Source organism: Diabrotica virgifera, chromosome 2 (genome assembly GCF_917563875.1).
Source record: "Diabrotica virgifera virgifera chromosome 2, PGI_DIABVI_V3a".
NCBI classification, from domain to species: domain Eukaryota; kingdom Metazoa; phylum Arthropoda; class Insecta; order Coleoptera; family Chrysomelidae; genus Diabrotica; species Diabrotica virgifera.
Window position 1 is genome coordinate 252443166 of NC_065444.1, and position 23227 is coordinate 252466392.

At 34.4% G+C, this 23227-nt stretch overlaps 1 protein-coding gene across 1 annotated transcript in view; it reads right to left on the reverse strand.

Moving 5' to 3' along the window:
• Nucleotides 1–686: 686 nt before the first annotated feature.
• Nucleotides 687–23227, reverse strand: part of LOC126880535 (trichohyalin) — a 242501-nt gene continuing 219960 nt past the window's right edge. The window contains exons 4-8 of the mRNA XM_050644458.1: nt 22841–23012; nt 15861–16190; nt 14359–14559; nt 12625–12984; nt 687–4041 (exon numbers count right to left, since the gene is read on the reverse strand). Coding sequence (XP_050500415.1) covers nt 3444–4041; nt 12625–12984; nt 14359–14559; nt 15861–16190; nt 22841–23012 — 1661 coding nt within the window. The 3' untranslated portion in view covers nt 687–3443. The remainder of the gene's footprint in view (nt 4042–12624; nt 12985–14358; nt 14560–15860; nt 16191–22840; nt 23013–23227) is intronic.

The window sequence follows — 23227 nt, forward strand, 5'->3', positions numbered from 1 at the left end:
ACTTGGTTTGATAAAATTTGTTCTACGGTAAAAATTGAGTGAATTGTAAATGAGTATTCCATCGAAAAACATTGATTTTTTAGATATAAAACTAACACTTTCGATAGCGAATAAATCAAAAACTATAAATTTTATCAAAAAAAAAAGAATGTGTGTGTACTTTGTACGCACGTAAGAAGTTATACTTCTATTATATGATTTAAACGAAATTAATATACTTTTTATTTATATTTTGTTTAAATATTAAACTAATTTATACTAACTACTTCTCAAACATTTTTATTAGAACAGTGCCAAAAATTAAAATAATAAAAGAATAAAACACACACAAACACATTAAACAAGCCACAAATGATGTCTGAACATTAATTGTCGAAAAATTTTTTAACTAAATACGTATTTTCTGAAAATACAATTATATAATAAATATACTTACAATCATAAAATGTATTAAAAAAAATCAAAAAAGAAAGTTTCTATTGGGACTCAAACCAGCGCTGATAAGAGCGGTTGGTATTGGAATTCATTCGCCTTCTCCGCTTAGCCATGGACACTATGTGTCATTATTTACGAAGATCGACTAACTAAACGGATTAAACTTGTGATATTTTGATATTTTGAAAATTGATCAAATTATTTTAATTTTGAATTGAAATGATTTAGAATTGAAAAAATACAACAAAACATAGAGTAAAAAATCAATATATTAGGTGAATATTGATAGAAATTTTGATGGTAATCAAATTATATAAATAAAAGTATTACATACTATGTATTTTGGCAGATCAAATAGGTAGGTTTATACCCATGATACATTAACAATTATTACGTACCTGTTGCTTTTAAAAACTATTTAAAAGTCACTACAATATTATAAACTTTTTTGTTTCTGTCCTCACAACAATAAAACTAATATATTATACATTTGTTTACCTTTACCTTTACCTCCAAACCACAGCTGCCATATCGGATAATTTTTGACATGTCATTTGAACATCCAATCAGAACAAAGTTATAATGCGCATGCGCCGGGCTGATAGGTTTTAACATATAAAAAAATCACCCTCTATCGCCGGTAAAGAAGTATAACTTCAAAAATGTATAGAACATTTTTTGCTTAGAATGAATGTTTTTATTAACTTTTGCGGTGAAAATATAATAAAAAATTTCCACCCCCGAGATGAGGTGGCAACGACCCCCATGGTAAAAGCGCCTTTTCGCATGATATAGATTTTGATCCTTGGACTATCCACTACTTATTCTCAAATTGATCTATTCTGTAAAAATTGCGAGGAAAAAAGTTTTGGTTCCTGGACTATTAGAGGGGTTTTTCGTTTACAGACAAGGGGGAGTAACACTAGGCGGAGGAGTAATCAACAATAATACATATGCTGACGATACAACCGTTCTTGCAGAATATTAACAAAACCTGCTGGCATTAAATCAAGGTCTGCTTTCTCTTAATGGAGAGGAGATAGAACGTGTAAGCTATTTTAAATGTCTTATAAGTTGCTTGAATGTAAATTGTGATTCTGATAAAGAGATAATAACCAGGATCAAAATAGCACGTAAGGTTTTTATGACCTGGAAACCAGTCTTATGTACCTAACAGAAACCTGTCGATGCATATTCGCAAGATAGCCCTGAAATTTTATATGTGGTCTATACTATTATAACAGGTAAAAGGGGGAGAAGTGTACTTTTGAAGTGTGTAAAATTAATAATTCTTAGCTGAGCGCTTTCGGCTTATAAAGCCATCTTCGGAGCTATGCTACAATAAAAGATCTCCAATGAATAATTGATCTTAGAATTCAAAGTTTAACTTACGTCAAAAAGGTCAAAATACCACTATGAAGAGAGATGGGTTCCATTTATGATATGAAATACTTCTGTTCATAGTGGTATTTTGACCTTTTTGACGTAAGTTAAACTTTGAATTCTAAGATCAATTATTCATTAGAGATCTTTTATTGTAGCATAGCTCCGAAGATGGCTTTATAAGCCGAAAGCGCTCAGCTAAGAATTATTAATTTTACACACTTCAAAAGTACACTTCTCCCCCTTTTACCTGTTGTCATAAGTGTGTACGAAACTATTTCAGTCTTTACATTTATACTATTATATTTTTGTGAGTGATAGACAAAAAACCACAATTCTTAACAGATTAGAAGCATTTGAATTGTGGTGCGATTGAAGGATCCTAAAAATATCATGGGTGTCGCACACTTCCAAAATGACGATTTTCTTAAAATTATGAATCCAGAACGGCTGCTCATAAACATCATATAGAGAAACACAAAAATACTTAGAGGACCTAAATACCATCTACATCTACTTATAATACAAGGAAAAGTGGAGGGAAAGAGATGAATTGGTCGAAAGAATCTTTCATAGCTGAGCAATATTAGACAATGGTGTGGTTCCACAGTAGAATATTTCTCGTAGAAATCGTTATAGAAAGGCCGAAAAAGCGAAAAAAAATGTCGATCACATATCAAAAGACCACAATTCGTTGGGACAAACAGGTAGAAACTTCAGAAATGTATAGCTGAATACAACCAGTTTATTACTCTAAGTACCGCTATAAAATCTTCAATGTTTTGTTTACTTTATATTAACTTTATTGAAATAACCTAAAATGCAGTACAAGTTGATTCCATAGATGTCTATCGCGTAGACTTTACCTGTTTTTTAGAGCCAAATTAGTTACTCAAGTCAGTCGAGCTTACCATGTATTATATTTGGCCTACATGCTTTTGCATTTCTTGAACTAGCTTTTTTTTTTCAGAATTCAGTTTAGAAGTTTGACTTTTCAAATTAAAAGAAATGTCGTTTCAACTTTCTTGGCATTACTGTTTATTAAAACATACTGGTCATAGTGTCGTATGACCAAAGAATATAGACGGATATAGAAGGTCATTTCAAATGGAAGAAATGGTTACGGTCAGTAGGTAAACATATTTATAGTTCTTAAAGATTCATTTATTAAAAAGTATTCAAAAGTAAAAAAATATCTTATTTTGTACAAAAAATATGGTACATGAGTAGGATTTGATCTCTCGAATTTTATAAAATGCAAAAAATTTAAGGCAATGCGTTACCAGACCTACTCTTTCATATTTCAGAAAAAGTTGATGACGAGGGACGGTGTGGCGGTGATACGGGGTCACTTGAGTGTTCCCTGATTGTTGAGGGAACAGAAGTAAAAATGTAAAATGTTCCCGCATGACATATACCAAAAAATTGCCTTAAAATGTGCTTTTACTCGTTTATGCGTCCTATATTCGTTGGTATAACTGACACAAATTTTTGTATTTACCAGAAAAGCTCGACTGATTTTTAAGTTGCATAACACACAGATAAATAAAGTACACACACTCATTAACCAAATCAAATCCTCCAATACATCTTAGTAAAATACAAGTTGATTACTTAAAAATCTATTAATAAGGATGTACGCTTGCTATACCTACTCTACCATTATTACCAACCGAACTATTCGTTCTATGTAACATTTCTGATAAATTTTTCCTAAGGTCCTTCTCCATTCTTAATTTAGGTTCTGCGTAGCTGTGCCTATAACCTGCTGAGTTTTTGCTTTGTTTCTGATTTTTTATAAACTTTTGATCGTATTTCATCTCGCCAACCTTATCTATTTCTACGCTAGACTTTGAATAGTTTTCAATAAACCTCTCTGATTCTGGTAGTTCTTGATAGTATCTATCTCTGTCATTGTGTATTATATCTACGTCATCCTCGTAGTTTCCTCCATCCATATAAGACCGTCTCTTTAGCTCTTTCGCTATTTCGTTTGATTTTTGTCTGTGGTCTTCTTCGATGAGAGAAAACATGGATTTGCGTTTAGGATCGTACTTGTCGTGTTGGCGGTATCTAACCAATGGAGAATCTCGTCCTCGCTCCCTCATATCGCAATGGACGTCTCTGTTTCTTTCCCTGTATCGGACCTCCTCTGGAACGTGCCTGGATAATGGCGTCGGTTTGGCTTCTTCAAAATGGTGCTCTCTACGTTCGTTGTAATATCTAAAAAATATAAGAATAAATAAATTATGTTGGTACGTGTATAATAATAGAAGATGTATAGGAAATAGAAACACGGGCAACGGAAAAGTAGTTCAGAGAAGAAACCAAAAAATCTAAAATCAAAACGGAAAAAGGAACTAAATCTTCTTCTTAAAGTGGCCTCTCTACAATGGAGGTTGACTACTACACTTGCAAACTCTTTTCCGTCTGCAGGTGTTCTTATTAGCTGTTCAAAATTTAGCCCTGTCTATTGTCGGATGTTTCTTAGCCACGATAATCGTTTGTTCCTAGTCCCTTTCACTCGATCTTTCTTTTCACTATTCAGCATATATGTAGGATATTTATTATTTCTCAGTATGTGGCCTAGCTATTATAGGTTTGTTCCAACATGAACTTTTGGACGGTCCAAAAACCGTAACGACGATCCGCGTCCTGCGCAGTACCATGGAACGTATTACTTCGTTCCCATGGAACCTATGGAACGTTAATTATCTAGTAACGAAACGGTAATCTGACGGTCCTTGGTCGTGTTGGAACAAACCTTATGTGTTTCTAAATTTCACTGTGCTGAAAAGTTCTCGTTCCTTGAAGCACTTTTTGATTTGAGATATAGGCGAAGCAATAAAGCACTAAAATCAGCCTTACCTCGGAAAAAAGAAACGACAAGACGAATCTTAACAATTCTTTTTGCATTCGATTTATAAATGCGCCAGGAAATTTTGTGACTCCGAGCCATGATATAATATTGAAAAACTGCATACAAAAAATGCATTCTTAAAGTGCATACCAAACAGACAACAAAAAAATTCAGAACTCAGCAGTTATCAGCGGAAATGAGTTCAATTTTGTTATTCTGAGGTTTTTGTGGTCGCTGAAAACGAATATGACGTCGTAAGTGATCTCCGGAGTACCTGGTGCCCATGGTACCTACTGTTTACCTCGTCATTAAAATTCATCAAAAAATTAGTCAAAAATCATTACTCGGGGAATTTTTATTGTCACTAACGACGAATATGACATCGGAAGTGATCTACGGAGTACCTGGTGCCCAGGGTACCTACTGCTTACCTCGTCTTGTGGAGTTTTTGGCAAAAAATGTATTAAAAAATTAGTCAAAAATCATTATTCGGGGGATTTTTGGGGTCCCTAACGACGAATAAGACATCGGAAGTGATCTCCGGAATATCTGGTACCCAGGGTACCTCGTCTTCTGAAGTTTTCGGCAAATTCATTAAAAAATTAGTCAAAAATCATTACTCGGAGCTTTTTTGGTCGCTCACGAAGAATATGACATCGGAAGTGATCTACAGAATACGTGGTACCCAGGGTACCTACTGTTTACCTCGTCTTCTGGAGTTTTCGGCAAATTCATTAAAAAATTAGTCAAAAATCATTAGTCACGAGATAAACAATAGGTACCCTGAGCACCAGGTACTCTGGAGATCACTCCCGATGTCATATTTGTCGTCAGCGACCCGAAAAAACCCCCTAAGTAATGATTTTTGACTAATTCTTTAATGAATTTGCCGAAAACTCCCGAAGACGAGGTAAACAGTAGGTACCCTGGGCACCAAGTATTCCTGAGATCACTTCTAATGTCATATTCTTCGTTAGCGACCCAAAAAACCACCCGAGTAACGATTTTTGACTAATGTTTTAATAAATTTTTGCCGAAAACTCCACAAGACGAGGTAAACAGTAGGTACCCTGGGCACCAGGTACTCCGTAGATCACTTCCGATGTCATATTCATCGTTAGTGACCCTAAACCCCCCCCCCCCCCAAGTAATGATTTTTGACTAATTTTTTAATGAATTTTAATGACGAGGTAAACAGTAGGTACCCTGCGTACCAGGTATTCCGAAGATCACTTATGACGTCATATTCGTTTTCAGCAACCCCAAAAACCCCAAAGTAACAAAATTACAAACATAACAAACTTATTTCCGCCGATAATTGATGAGTTCTGATTATTTTTATTGTCTGTTTGAGATGCACTTTAAGAATGCATTTTTTGTATGCAGTTTTTCAATATTATATCATGGCTCGGAGTCACAAAATTTCCTGGCGCATTCATGAATCGAATGCAAAAAGAATTGTTAAGATCCGTCTTGTCGTTTTTTTTTTTCGGAGGTTCACTGCTTTATTGCTTCGACTAATATGCGATGTCCATGAAATTTGAGGATTATTCGGTAGATCCACATTTCAAAGGCCTCCGAATAATTTACGATTGATGTTTTAAGGGTCCAAGTCTCAACTTCATAGAGAAGAATCAATCAGACGTAGCATTTTGATAAACGTAGTCGAATTTCCAATTTTATTCGAGAATCACATTTGCTCACAGACTGAGTCGGTCCTATCGATGAATTGTTGTAGACCCAAGTCAGAATCCGCAATCAACACCATATCATCGGCGTATCTGATGCTGTTGATATTTATACAATTCACCTTGACTCCATCCTTGGAATTCTCCAGTGCCTCTTTAATAAACACGGAGTAGAGATTAAATAGCAGGGGTGACAGAATATATCCTTGTCTAACTCCCTTATAATTTCTAAATCTGCGAACGTGTAACCTTCGATCCTAACTCTGCCGTTTTTATTCCAGTACGTTGATAAGTTTTTTAGTAGTTTGATGCATTTTCCATCTAAACCGACTTCTTGGAAACGTTCTAATCGTGTTTTACTTTATTAAATGCTTTTTCGAAGTCTATAAAGCATATAAATATATCTTTCTGTGTAAATATATCAAACTGATAGTCTCCAATGATTGTTTCGCACTTTTTATAGATTCGGGTTTGAACGACTTTTACTAATTAGGACTTTTACTGCCTGACTCATAAGGCTTATCAGACGGAACTTGTTGCAGTGTTGTGAGTGTGGCTGTTTCGGTACTGGGATGAAAATTGATTGTAACCAGTTGTGGAGTATTTGTCCTGTATCATGTGATTGACAAAAAGAAGAAATATTTCGATGATTTCTTCGCTGATTAATTTTAACGTTTCTGGGTATATTCCATCTGGACCTGGGCTCTTATTTGTTTTGAGTTGATCTCGACTGATGAGTTGAAGAACTAAATCTACAGAATAACTAAATAATTTATCATATAAAGATAAAACATATAATATACACGGTGTCCCAACCACTGGAAACTTAACGTTTACCATTGGGTATATCTTGTGAACTACTAAAATGAGAGTGATGGGAAAAGTTTTATAGCTAAGTTGGCCATGATAAATTATTTATAATAATTATTTTGAAAAACTAAGTTTTCAATCTAATAGCACATAAAAGAACATCAAAAGATGCTACTCTACATCCCACCAACTTGAAAACAACGGGAACCTTCTCTGGTAACACCTCCGAGGCTCTACAATTTGCAAGCCATAACGGATGCTGAGACTAAGGAAGATGAGGGAAGTTTACAATTTATAATTCACATCCCATCTGCTCAGCGCGGTAAAGTTCCAACGAGAATGGTTCACTTTGTACTCCAATCAGAGTACACATGTAAATACAAAATGAATAACCATTTTCAATTTCGTTGCAATACGAAACTACAGTCGCATCGTTATTTAAGTCCACTGAGAGAATGCAACAAGCACCTCTACCGGTTTTGAAACTTATTAGTCTCTCATCAGGAGGCACATAAGCTGCTCTCTCTGACCCAACTAGGACAAACCTTGGCGTGCAGTCACGGATTGCAACGAACGAAATGGCAGGGATGCCCTAGCGGAACTTCTAGCAAAAACTAAGTTTTCAATCTAATAGCACATAAAACAACATCAAAAGATGCTACTCTACATCCTACCAGATTGAAAACAATGAGAACCTTCTTCTGATGAGAGACTAATAAGTTTCGAAACCGGTAGAGGTGCTTTCTGCACTCTCTGATTGTACTAGAATAATGATGCGGCTGTAGTTTCGTGTTGCAACGAAATTGAAAATGGTTATTCATTTTTGAATTATTTTGAAGTTTCAAATATGCCAGTTAGGGGACGCCGTCAGTGTAAACAACATAAATGAAAAGACAGAGAAAATTATCCTCCATAGGTCGGAATGCAGAATACTTGGAGACTATTTATTGTCTGAGCTTTTTACAAATTTATAAAGCAAACAGGTCGACAAATAGCGGAAAATGGGAGAATCTACAATTTGTATTCATCACCTGTCCGCTTATCTAGATAAAAATCCAACAGAATTCTGCATCCCTAGTACTCACATATGGGTAAAATTAAAAATTCGGGGCCACCACCATCGGCTGACCTAGGTGTCTTCTTTTCAGAGTTTTCAGAGCCACTTTTAAGTAGCCTAGATCAGCAGATGGTGCATGATGGTGGTTCTTGAATCGAATTAAATTTAAAACTGTCTTTCCTTAACATAAATGAACTTTTATGAGCAAATATGCCAATATTTGCTGCAACTTTAAAAGTTTAACTGATGATACACCATTTGAATCGCTTATTTGTGAAGGGATATAAGTCACAATAATGAAATTTTGAGATAATTTAAAAAAGTGTTTATATTTGAAACAAATAAAAAATTTGTGATTTTTCCTGGAATATGTATTTGTTTATTATAAGTTTGATAACAATATTGTATGTATATTGATTTTTGAAGTTATACTTCTTTACGATCGAGGGAGAAATTTTATAATTCCCTGGCGCATGCGCAGACAGACAGTATGTAGTTCGTTGCTAATCTTTCAAATTATGTATGTATCAGCGCAAATAAGTCATTAAAAGAATATATTAGTGTTCTTAGTAAACGTATTATTTATTATAATTTTTGTGGAAAATTGAAAATGGTTATTCATTTTTGATTTACATTTACTCTGTGTGGAGTATGAAGGGAACCATTCTCGTTGGAACTTTACCGCGCTGAGCAGATGGGACGTGAATTGCAAATTGTAGAATTCCCTCATCTTCCTTAGTCTCAGCATCCGTATGGCTTGCAAATTGTAGAAGCCTCGGAGGTGTAACCAGAGAAGGTTCCCATTGTTTTAATTCTGGTGGGATGTAGAATAGCATTATGTTGTTTTATATGCCATTAGAGTGAAAACTTAGTCTTTTTGTAGCAGTTTCCGCTAGGGCATCTATGCCATTTCGTTCGTTGCAATCCGGGACTGCACGCTGGGGTTTGTTTTGGTTGGATCAGGGAGAGCAGCATATGTGCCTCCTGATGAGAGACTAATAAGTTTCGAAACCGGTAGAGGTGCTTGCAGCACTCTCTGATTGGACAAGAATATGGTTCGGCTGTATTTTCGTTTTGCAACGAAATTGAAAATGGTTATTCATTTTTGATTTACATTTACTCTGTGTGGAGTATGAAGGGAACCATTCTCGTTGGAACTTTACCGCGCTGAGCAGATGGGACGTGAATTGCAAATTGTAGAATTCCCTCATCTTCCTTAGTCTCAGCATCCGTATGGCTTGCAAATTGTAGAAGCCTCGGAGGTGTAACCAGAGAAGGTTCCCATTGTTTTCATTCTGGTGGGATGTAGAATAGCATTATGTTGTTTTATATGCCATTAGAGTGAAAACTTAGTCTTTTTGTAGCAGTTGCCGCTAGGGCATCTATGCCATTTCGTTCGTTGCAATCCGGGACTGCACGCTGGGGTTTGTTTTGGTTGGATCAGGGAGAGCAGCATATGTGCCTCCTGATGAGAGACTAATAAGTTTCGAAACCGGTAGAGGTGCTTGCAGCACTCTCTGATTGGACTAGAATATGGTTCGGCTGTATTTTCGTTTTGCAACGAAATTGAAAATGGTTATTCATTTTTGATTTACATTTACTCTGTGTGGAGTATGAAGGGAACCATTCTCGTTGGAACTTTACCGCGCTGAGCAGATGGGACGTGAATTGCAAATTGTAGAATTCCCTCATCTTCCTTAGTCTCAGCATCCGTATGGCTTGCAAATTGTAGAAGCCTCGGAGGTGTAACCAGAGAAGGTTCCCATTGTTTTCATTCTGGTGGGATGTAGAATAGCATTATGTTGTTTTATATGCCATTAGAGTGAAAACTTAGTCTTTTTGTAGCAGTTGCCGCTAGGGCATCTATGCCATTTCGTTCGTTCCAATCCGGGACTGCACGCTGGGGTTTGTTTTGGTTGGATCAGGGAGAGCAGCATATGTGCCTCCTGATGAGAGACTAATAAGTTTCGAAACCGGTAGAGGTGCTTGCAGCACTCTCTGATTGGACTAGAATATGGTTCGGCTGTATTTTCGTTTTGCAACGAAATTGAAAATGGTTATTCATTTTTATAATTTTTGTGTTTATGGATTTGTCTTCCTCGGGCGTAAGATAATAAAATATCTATTTTTATACTTCACTTTGATCTATTTGTCACCGTGATGTGTAATTATATCCGACACGTCAATAGCACGGGGCTTGATAGCTCGGTTGGTATATCATTGGACCAGAGATCGCGAGATCGCGGGTTCAAATCCCGGACGATTCATATTCATTTTTTTTTATTTTGGTATTGTTAAGTTTTGGTTAATTTTTGGTAATTATTGTTAATTTTTGGTATTGTAACTGTTAAGTACATATATTTATTTCGTTTAAAATATATAATAGAAGTATAACTTCTTATGTGCGTACAAAGTACACACACATTCTTTTTTTTTTAATTAATAGATATTTTATTCAATATTTTATTCGTCTGACTTACTACCTTATTATATCTTTTCACGAATTAATTAAAAAAAATGTCTAAACTATTATTTTTGGCCAACTTTATTACCAGCTATTAACACACGAAATAGTTTAAACTAAAAAAATAAAAATTAAAAGCAGTTTTTTATAAGATACTCATACGTTCAGTACTTTCCACTTCAGTGGTTGGCCAACCAATTATTTCCTCATAAAATTCTTGAAAATATTCTGGAAGACACCTAGTAATCTTTTGAATATCAATGATTTTTATGTTAATTGGAATTTTTTCCATAGGATAAGCTCGTTCCTTTGGAAGTTGAACATTTTCGTTGTTATGACTTTTTAGAACAAAGGAACTGGTTAGTGCTCCATCGATAAACTGCAATGCTTCAACAAGTCCTTTTTTGTATTGTGATTGTATCTGAACTCCATAAAGATGGAAATGGCGAATGACTCCTTCTGTGAACGTTGAATAGGTGTAGCGGAAGTTTCAACAAAATGGCACGTTTTTGAAGATATTCTTCTTTAGCGGCGAATCGATTGAGGGTAAAATTTGATTGATCCCCGCGCATGCGCACACCGACAGTATGGTATTAGTGGTTATACGGGCTCTGATTGGGTGTTGAAATTTTGAAATGATCTGTCAATAATTGTTCAATATGGAGGTTATCGGTAAACAAAAATATTCTATAATATTAGTTTTTATTGATGTGTGGACAGAAATAAAATCAAACTTATAATTATAGTGACTTTTTAAATAGTTTTGAAAAGCCGCAGGTACGTAATTCTAAATGTTTCAGTTGGAAATACCTAATAGTTTCAATACCTATCTATTTGGAAAATGTAAACAAAATAATGTAGTTACCTATTAGTAGGCAATGCTTTAATTTACATAATCTGATTATGAACAAACTTTCTACAAATCTTCATCTCATATATCGTTTTCTTACTCTATATTTTGTTGTATTTTATTTCGACAAAAATCAAACTAATAATTTTATTAAATTCATATAAATTTATGGTGTAAACATTTAGTTTGTGTATATTCCCACATGACGTACACGCGAATGTGGTGCAGTTTGAAATGCCGTCAACTTTCGTACGGCACGGTAGACGTGAAGTGGGTTCAAGCCCCAAGCAAGTTATTATTTTTTTTATTTTTTTTTATAGATTTTATGATTGTAAGTATATTATTATATAATTTTTGAAGATATTCTTCTTTTTTGAAAGTGGTAGATAAGAAAGTTAGTTTGATTTTTAAATAAAATAAGTACAAATAACCTTTTAAGTATATTTACTTCGTTTAAATTACCTATTATATAATAGAAGAACATCTTCTTACGTGCGTACAAAGTACACACACATTCTTTTTTTTTGTAATATTTGGACCACCAATTGTTAAAATTCAAAATGTCATTAGTTCTGACCGTTCGTACACTAAACATTTCTGCCTTTTTGCAGAACTACAGATTACTTCAAAAACTTCCATTGGTGTATGCAGCCTATCCATGCTATTGAGTTTGCGTTTGACAAATTTATGAAACGATATAAGTCAATGACACATATCTTTTCATAAGTAAATGGAACGTTTTGTTTACTACTTACCTATCAACAGCACCTACTGAAGAGTAGACTTATATTCTTTTATGACTAAACGCTAGATATAAGTATTGAAAACAAATTTTTGTCATAATTTCAATTTACCTAAAATAGTGACATATCCTTTCATAAATAAGCGATTCATTTTATCTCTAGTTTTTTTGTTAGTATAAATATAAACCACAGAGGGAGCTGCTAGAACTTGTACAGTTATAACTGATGCAATTTGTATCAGAATTAAATGTGTAAGGGCTTGTTATATACTTTGTATTAACTTATATCTACATTAAATATCACTTCCAATGAGTCCTCATGTTCTTATGCTTACCTTTCTCGTCCATTTGGGTACCCAACATCATTATACCGCTTCGCAAATGGCTTATCTTTAACATTCGTCGGAGAAATAGGCGGTTCTGGTCTTCTTTTCTCGTGCTCCAATCTTTCCCTTTCCATTAACATAAATTTCTCTTTCGCATTCTTAAATCTATCGCTGGGCGCTTTAATATCATCGGAACTAGGGGTACCCGATCTGATCTGGCAATTTTTTCTACCGTCGCGATCGTCGTAGTAATCTTGTGATTTTAACGATTTCTCTTCTCTGTCACTTCTAGGCTGTGATTTTGAATAATTATCTTTTTGCGTTGGCCTTGGCATGGATCTAGGTTTTATTTCGGGTTCAGAATAATACCTGAAATATAAACGCAAACTACAAATAGGTAGTATAAATGTATAGGAGTGGTAATAAATTATCTTTAGAGTAGGCGGAGAATAAATATATAAATAAGAACTGATGCCATCTGAAATTTGGCGTAATTTAAAGTACCCCCAAAAGTATAAAGACATGATGTTGTCATAGCAACCAAGCTAAGAGATGTGATGGTTTGCTGACGCGCTGAAACGGCCAACCAGTTGTTAACAAATGCCTATCAGATCTTAACCTCATACCAGACCTTCACTGTTAACTCTTACAGACAAACTGCAGGTCTTGCAGTTTGTCTGTAAGGGTTTTTGTCACTTTCCAGGTTTAACATCCGTAGAGTAGAACAGACAAGACATTTAACTGGAATATTCGGATCTTTCTCTTTGTAGTATAGGTACTGGCCGGACCTCCAAACAGGGTTGAGCATGCTGAAAGCTTGTTGAGCTTTTTGTATCCTTACTAGAATATCGTCTTTTGTACCTCCGCTTTCTGTTATGACACTTCCTAGAATGTAAAATTTTCCTCATTTTCAATCTGCATGATTTTAATAATATGTTGTTTTTTGCATTTATTCTCATTGATTTTCTTTTATTAATATTGATTTTCAAACTTATTTTATTGGCTTCAGTGGAAAGTGTTTTTAATTGGTCAGCCATACCTTGGACCCTTTGTCCTAAAAGACAGGTATCGTCGGCGTATTCTAGATCGCCTAGGCATGTGGTTTACGTCCATTGTATTCCTCTTGTATGGGAGTTTAATTTGGAGAGAACATAGTCTACAGCTATGTTAAAAAGAAACGGATAAAGCACGCATCCCTGTCTGACTCTAGAAAGGACGTTAAATTTTTCACTGTTGATTCCATTGTGTTTCACATTGCATTTCGCCTCAGTGTATAGTGACTTTATAATGGAAATTATTTTTCCAGGATGTTTTTAGCTCTAAAGTTTTACATATATAGCATCATGAAATAAGCTGTTAAAGGCACGCTCGAAAACGACAAGAACTATGTACATATAAGAGTGTGTTCCATTCAACCGATTGTTTGAAGGATTCCTATGCAGGAGGATTCTGGTCTAAAACCTGCTTGATTAGTTCGAAATTCAACTTTGTTTGTTAATCTTTTCAGTATGATGGTCGTGAAAATCTTATTTATGGAGATAAACAAGATTATTCCTCTCCCATTTTTGCACAACGTGAGGTTGCCCTTTTTTTCCAGCTCGCTGGAATGCTATTTGTTTCCCACAACTCTCGGATTGGGCGAGGGATTAGAGCAAGAAATTAGGATAAGATAGAGTTGCTTCACTCGCGTCATCTGACGAGCAGCCACTACCAAGGAGATTTAAATTGTTCAACTGCACTCACCTAGAGTTATCCGGAGAACTTCTAGAGGGACTTTTCGGTCCATTGTTGTCATGTCTAAAGGCTTCTTTGTAAAATTTTGAGTCCTCCGAAGGATAACGTTGACGTACTTTAGGCATAGGCTGTTGTTTGTTTTTAAAATACTCCTCTTCTTCATAGGTGAATCGGGATCGTTCCTTATCATAGTCTGGTTTTTGGCGGTATCTAATAACAGATGAAGATAGTAATAATATACACAGTGGTTATAAAAAATAAGGTAGATTTTAATTATTTTAATTGCGATATTCTATGTTTATAAAGGCATAGGCAAGGAAGAAGCATGTCCATTGGCCGCAGAAGAATCAAAAACAACTTAAGGTACGCAGATACGTACTTTTCGCCGAATCCTTGGAAGTATTGACGTGGCTTAAAACGAATATAACGAGTCAGTTTGGGGCTGTCCATAAATAAATCAAAAACAAAGATTATGATCATAGATAGAAGAAATAACAACCAGCCTGACATTGTCAGAATCAATGACATCGAAGTGTGTAATCAATTTGTGTATCTGGACACCTATATAACCAATTCCAGAGGATGCACCAAATAAATAAAAAGAAGGTCAACCGTGGTTGAGGGAGAAATGAAAAATCTTACCAAAGTTGTAATGATGTGATGCCAGCGATGGGCCGGTAGACCAAAGACAACCGTAGGAGCAGCCGTGTTGGCGCATAGCACCGCCGGGGGAAACAGAAGGAGTAGTGGCATCGAGAACATATTTAAGGCGAGCCAGGAGAATGAGAAAATCAGTCGTTGGTTGCTAGCGTGTTGAACTAGCAATGGCTCGACAGCTGGTGCTAGCGTGTTGAACTAGCACATGAAATAGTTGAAATAGCTTCATGGAAAAGCCACATCGCCATGAATACAAAGATAAGTCTTGTCAAAACAATGTCCTTCTTCATTTTTCTATATTAATCTCAACTCTGGTCTTGAAGGAAGTTGATAAATGCACTATAGATGCATTTAAAATATTTTGCTGGTGAAGAATGTTGGAAATCCACTGAACCGCAAGAAGAACCAACGAGTCAATTTTTGTACAGCTGCACGTCACAAATAAGCTTCGAAACATTGTGAGCGAAAAAATGACCGCTTACTTTGGTCATGTGATGTGTAGAGATGGCCTGGAGAAGCTGACATCGCAGAGCCCGGGGAAGATCACCAACATGGTATGTGGACGACATTATAAAAGATATCGGAGCTGCACTAGACATTTGCGTTAGAGTTACAGAGGATACAGAAAGATGGAGACAGTTTGGGGGAAATCATTGAAAATTCAAGGTGGTACGATGTCCGAATCGGAATACCGACTGAGGAATACGTTTATAAAAATTTATTATCTGGATAACATGATTTATAAATTTAAAAAATAATGAAATAAAGAAAATAGAATGATAGCTGATGCGATGTTGGATTAGTTTTATAGCAATAAATTGAATACTAAAAGTACTAGAGAAAATATGTCATACCTTATATTTTCATCAAAACCATCGTCATCAAAGTACATTTGGGCCTTTTCCATTTTGTTAGAGATCTCATTAACTGATTTTTCTTTCTCGTGGTACCTTTCAGAAGCATAGTATTTCTCTCTATCATCTTCTTCATGATAATAATATCTATTGTCTCTATAATTGTCATTCTTATCTATATCTTTCGTGTGCCTATCCTTTTCCAAACTCTTTTGTCTGTCGACATACTTCTTTTCGTAATTTTTATTCTCAGGGCTCTTCTGTCGTTGAATGAAATTTTTTTCGGTAAATTTAGAGACAGGCCTCTCCAGATATTTTTGAGTCTCGTCTCTAAAACAGAAAATCATTTTAGTATATATAGGCATAGAAGATATTGAAGACAGAACAACAAATCGAAAAATTTTATAACAACATAGATTACATCATGGGTGACTTTATCCCAAAATTGGTTATTCGTTCTCGGTACCAGAAACAATAGGGAAGATAGGGGTACAATTCTGTAAAAGAACAACCTGTTAATAGCCAATACATTTTTCAAACAACATCTTAGAAGGCTATACATGTGGAAATGTCCTGCAGAGAGAGAAAACAGAATTGTTAGGAATCTAATTTACTTCATCTTGCTCGATTATCGCTTTAAGAAGTACATAAAATCTAGTAAAACATACCATGGAGCTGACATTCATAGCGATCACAATCATGTTAAAAAGTTAAAAGAGAAAAAATGACAAGAAAAATTGTCATCTTACAACTGAAGAACCTTAAAAGGAAAAAAGAAATAAGTATCAATGACGAAAAAGAAATAAAAACGATAGAGAACTTTGTGCATACAGATCTTAAAGTAACATGGACTGCTCTAAAAACGAAAATGACAAAGATACCAGAAGTTATCGGGTTCGCGGAAAACAGCAAAAACCAAGAATTGATAACGCAAGATATCATGGACCTCATGAACGTAAGACGACAACATAAAACAAACCCGAGAGAAAAAAAAACAAATTAACAAAATTCTTAGAAAAAATGAGGAGAAGCTAAAGAAAAGTGGATGTCAACAAAATGACTAGAAATTGTACCACTTCAGGAAAATACGATACCTTCAATGTCCATAAGAAAGTAAAAGAAATGACAGGTAGACACAAAAAGAGACAAGAAGCAATATTAAGAAATAATAATAGCAAAATAATTACAGGCATAAAAGACAAACTATAGAGACGGAAATAATACATTCAGACAATTTTTAACGACGATAGACCTTGTGCTTCGCCATCCACAGAAAATCGAATAAATAAAAAAATTCCAGACATAAGCAAAGAAGATACTCATGCAGTAAAAGCTCAGAAAAACGGAAAAGCCACCAGTCCAGATCTAGGTCCAACTACTTAAATTATTTCCAGATAATACAGTAAAAGCCTAGATTTAATAATAGCACTATTCAGTAAGATATATGACACAGGTAAAATACCATCAGACTGGCTAAAATCAACAATTGTAATATTATTAAAAAAAAACGAATTCCTCACAATGGGATGACTATCAAAATATTAAGCTTGATATCTCAAGTCCTTAAAATTTTTTTCGGAATCATCGATACATGAATTTACAAGACGTTTCTTCTTCTTCTTATTCCTTTTTATAAGAAATTCTGCTTGTTCATTGGCGGATTGATACCTCTATGGAAGGTTGCCACTCCATCTTTTGCGCGGTCAGCCGATACATACCTCTCTACCGATTGGTGATGTATCTCTTGATATTTTGACCACACGTGTCTCTCCCATTCTCCTTATGTGGTTATCCCATTCTCTTTTTTCTATTTAGTGTCCATTCGTTTATACAGTGTACGTTAAATTGTCATCTAATGTCTTCACTCCTCTTTCAATCACTCAGCGTATTTCCTGTAATTCTTCTCAGTATTCTCATCTTCGGCGTTTCCAGTAGTCTTTGTGTTGTGGCTGTACCGGGTCTTGTTTCTGATGCATATGTCATTATTGGTCTTACACCGGCTATTTGCTTTTTGTACTTGATTTCTTGATTTCTCTGATATTCGAAAGAAGGTACTGAAATGTTATGTGTGGTCTATCCTATTGTATGGTTGTGAGACATGGACGTTAAAAACCACAATGCTAAATAAAATAGAAGCATTCGAATTGTGGTGCTATCGACGAATCCTAAAGATATGGTGGGTTTCGCACACTTCCAATGAAGTTGTTCTTCAAATGCTGAATTCAGAACGTCTGCTCATAAGCATCATAAAGAGGAGAAAAATAGAATACTTCGGCCATATAATTAGAGGATCTAAATACCATCTACTTCGCCTTATATTCCAAGGAAAAGTAAAGGGAAAGAGATGGATTGGTCGAAAGAAACTTTCATGGCTGCGTAATATTAGACAATGGTGTGGCTGCACAGTAGAAGAATTATTTCGCGCAGCAGCCGATAGAGAGAGATTTCAGGAAAATGTAAACATGATGACGGCCAACGTCTGAATACAGACACGGCACCTAAAGAAAAAGAAGAACTTGATTTCTCACTGCTTTGTCTAGGTCTCCGTAGCTTGGCAATGTAATTCCAAAATATTATATTTCCATTACTTGTTCAATACTGATACCATCAATTTCTATTTTACATCTGATTAGTTTTTTACTAATTATCCCATGTTTTAGTTTTCTGAGATGAAATTATATTAAATTCTTTTGCCCTTATGTTAAATCTGTGAACTAATTCTTCTCAATGTATCGATTTGCGTGTAAAGATTAAATGCTTTGTGGAAATGCTTACAATGAGTGTCCCCGTTTAGGATTTTGTCCTCTTCAGGGTTTGTTTTGAATGTATTGTGTTGGATCGCAAAAGCAAACAGTCCGAAATACGCACTAAGTGTGGTGTTCCTGGGTTATGCCGGACGCTGGTGCCCAGAAGGAACAGAGAAGAAAGTTTGATGGAGTTGATGTTGGTTCCATTGACATTTACGTGTACTGTCCGTGCTTTGCTCTCGACCAATCTCCCTAGAAACCATTGTACAACGACAGGCAGGCCTGCGTCCCTCGTCGGCGGTCAGGAGGTGGCTTTTGAGCGCAGCGTGGACAGTGAGCGTTCGAGTGTGTGAACTAATCTTTGCAGACTGTCTTTATATTGCGTCGTCTATGTAACAGAGTAACTTCTTCGATTCCCATTCTCTATCCTCTTGCTTTGTTGACGCTTTTGATTATTTCATCTATGATTAAATTGAAGAGCATAGGACTCAACGAGTCTCCATGTCTTATTCCGCAGCCTATGTCTAGAAAGACTAGTGGCTGTGTAAGTTGTCCATCTATTCTGAGTTCCATTTATATACAGGGTGGTTCATTTTATTCGCCTCGGTCTCTGTACGGAAAACCACTTGATATATTAAAAAAATTATTCACAGAAATATACAGGGCCTTTAATACTACAATCTAAAAATAATGTAAATTATACAGGGTGCTCCAAAAAAGAATGGTATATCAAAGTTATATTTTTTCTTATGGAATGCCCTATATCTGATGACATTTCTGAATTGACCTTAAAAAATAAGCTATACTTTCATAAGGGTTCCCTATACCATACCTAAATACAGGGTGTTTTGATTTATTTCGATTTTTATGAAAATGTGAGGTTTTAGGAAAAAATAAATATCTACAAATCTAAGGATCAGTAACAAATTCTTTCTTGAATCTTAATAATTAACTATTTAGCATACTTAAACAGATGCTTACTTCAACAAAATTTATTACAGGGTGGTCAAAATATAAGATTGTTCTATTAACAAATTGAAGCTGTAATAACTTACTTACTTTAAATAAAACACCCTGTATCTTACTAGTCTATCGCGTAGAAAATTTCCGTAGCTTTCAATTTATATTAGGGTTTCCTATACCTATCTTTTACAGGGTGGTCAAAATATTAGATTGTTCTATTAACAAATTCAAGCTGTAATAACTTACTTATTTTAAATGTAACACCCTGTATCTTACTAATCTATTGCGTAGAAAATTTACTTAGCTTTCAATTCTTACTGGGGTTTCCTATACCTATCTCCCTTCTTTTTTTTAAATATTTAAAGATTTCCTAATTTGTAAGCTTTAAAAATTAGAATTAAGTACCTATGTCGGGGTTATGTACAACACATCACCAACACTGGCAATATACTTAAATATCTTGATCAAGATAATGGGGAACTTGCACATTTTTTTTTATTACATAATAATGTTCAGTTTTGTATAAAAATGAGATTTCCAAAATTTCCCGCTTCAAAAACTCATAATAACTTAGAAATACAAATTTAAAGTCTTCTTTATTGTAAAGTAGTTCAGACGGCCCGTGACGTCACATAGTTTTACATTAGTTTTTTATATGGTTATATCAGTGATGTGGGAGGGTTATATGTAAGTATATTCTTCTTCTTCTTCTTTAGTTTATTGGCCTCCACCTACTTGGGTATTTGGCCACAGCATCGTCGCGAAATATGGGAAAATATTTATATTGTAATGACATTTTTTGATCACTATAGGTACTTAATAGGAAGTGTGTACCTACTAAGTTTTATCGTTAAATACTTATGAGAATAATAATCAGAATAAAATCACAGTATAAAATTAGTAGGTATAATGGGAGTATAATATACATAATATATGTACTTACTTATCTGCTTTAACTCCCCGAACTTCTCCGACGGAAAAATTTTCACTCTTTTGAAAATATGTAGCCACCATACACATATCAACTATAGGTAAGTTATCAGACTGCCCTTTACAAAAACCCTCTTCGGTCATTTTAAAAAATATATCTTAAAAACACTCAAATATATCAGAAATAGAAATTATCAAATATATTTATAAAACTTAGTGTCAGTGTCAAAACGAATGCCAAACCTATGAGGGAACTTACACATTTTTTTATTACGTAATATTATTCAGTTTCCTTTAAAAATAATATTTCCAAACTTTCACGCGGTAAAACCTCATAATAACTTAGAAGATAATTTAAAATCTATATATTTTTTTCTGTTTTCTGGCCTTGGTTTAGAAGAAACCTTAGCCAATGTAAAATAGTTCAAACGATCAAAAACGCTTGTGACGTTACATAACTGTATTTTCTACTGATGTTTATAGTGTCTAATTTAAAATTATATACAACTCTGTTTACTTTGTTGGTGCAGAATGTACATGCACAACTATATGACGTCACTATGCGTTTTGGACCACCTGTTTTAATTTGAATTTTTAATCGTCTTTAGGGGCCAAACGAAAGACAAACAAAACTTTTTTTTATCTTTGATACATGTTTTAAATTATGTTCTGTTGTGATTTATAACATTTTTTTCGAATTTAAAAATTTATGCAAGTTCCCTATTTCGTTAATAAAATTCACATTTTTATCATTTAATCACACATAGTGTTCTTATTTTAAATGGCATACTCGATATTCTATTCTTTATAATGGAAGATACAATACAATGGAAGATATAATGGAAGAACATTTTCAATACACATGTTATTCTGTAAATACCCATTTTTACATATTTTTGTACAATAGGCTCGTTTTCGTCATAGTAGCCATTGCATTTAATTGTTTGTAATTGCGATTCAAATATTAAAACAAAAAGTGGTGTTCTTAAATTTACATACTTAATAACCGTTGGTGTAAGATATGGAAAATACTTATACGGAATGGAATATAATTTAAATATCTTCCAGAATACGGCATCTAATATAGGGTATGCAGTTTAATATAAACATATTATTCAATGTCACATGTAGGCCAAAATCAACTAAAATAATACAACACTCTGTGTGATTACATGATAACAATGAAAATTTAATGACAGTATCTTGTCTAAGTATATTGCCGGTGTTGGTGATGTGTTGTACATAACCACAACATATTTACTTAATTCTAATTTTTAAAGCTTACAAATTAGGAAATCTTTAAATATTTAACAAATGAAGTGAGATAGGTATAGGAAACTCTAATAAGAATTGAAAGCTAAATAAATTTTCTACGCGACAGACTAGTAATATACAGGGTGTTCCATTTAAAATAAGTAAGTTATTACAGCTTAAATTTGTTAATAGAACAATCTAATATTTTGACCACCCTGTAAAAAGATAGGTATAGGAAACCCTAATACAAATTGAAAGCTAAGTATATTTTCTACGCGATAGACTAGTAAGATGCAGAGTGTTTCGTTTAAAATAATTAAGTTATTACAGCTTGAATTTGTTAATCGAAAAATCTCATATTTTGACCACCATGTAAGAAACTTTGTTGCAGTAAGCATCTGCTTAAGTATTGTAAATAGTCAATTATTAAGATCCAAGAAAGAATTTGTTACTGATTCTTAGATTCGTAGATATTTATTTTTTTCTAAAACTTTACATTTTTATAAAAAATCGAAATAAATCAAAATACCCTATCTTTAGTTATAGGGAACCCTTATGAAAGTATAGCTTATTTTTCAAGGTAAATTCAATAATGTCATCAGATATAGGGCATTCCATAAGAAAAAATATAACTTTGATATACCAGTCTTTTTTGGAGCACCCTGTATAATTGACATTATTTTTAGATTGTAGTATTATATTTCCCTGTATTGCCCTGTATATTTCTGTGAAGAAATTTTTTTTAAATATCAAGTGATTTTCCGTACAGACACCGAGGCGAATAAGATGAACCACCCTGTATATACAGGGCTTTCTCTATTATACAGAAGATGGATTACATCTTTGTGTCTTACTCTGTCAAATGCTTTCTTCAAGCCAATCAGACATAGGAATGCTGATCTATTATACTCTAGTGATTTCTCAGTAATTTGAGAAGTACTTTCTCAAAAAGTTTGAATTTAAGATGAATGGTACTCAACTCTGATAACGAAACGGATTCGGAACACGAGAAGCTGTGATCTCAGATTGATTATTGAAAAAACATTGATATATCAACAAAAACTGTTTTTTAATAGAAAAATTTACCTTATATTTTTGTTCGGTCGATAATTTACTTTTTCTATTGGTGATTGTGGTTCGGCATATCTGGAAAATCTTGGATTAGCTTCTGGTGATTTGTCTCTGGTTTTGATTATTTGAGCAGGTTGATGCATTAAGTATATCGTAGACTCTGCAGGGTCTCCATTCCAATCTTCATCTGCAACAAGAATGAAAATGACATTAATAGTGCAGTCACTGAAGGTGGATATGAGCTATTACCTCCGATTTCGTTGAACCTCCATCGATTTGCATGAAAATTGGTGAGTGGTTCGAGGATATCTCAAGGAACAAAGGTGACATGGTGCTAACTTGCGCTTTTACCCTGGAGGTGGATGCCACTCCTCCTCGGGGGTGAAAATTATTTTATTAAAA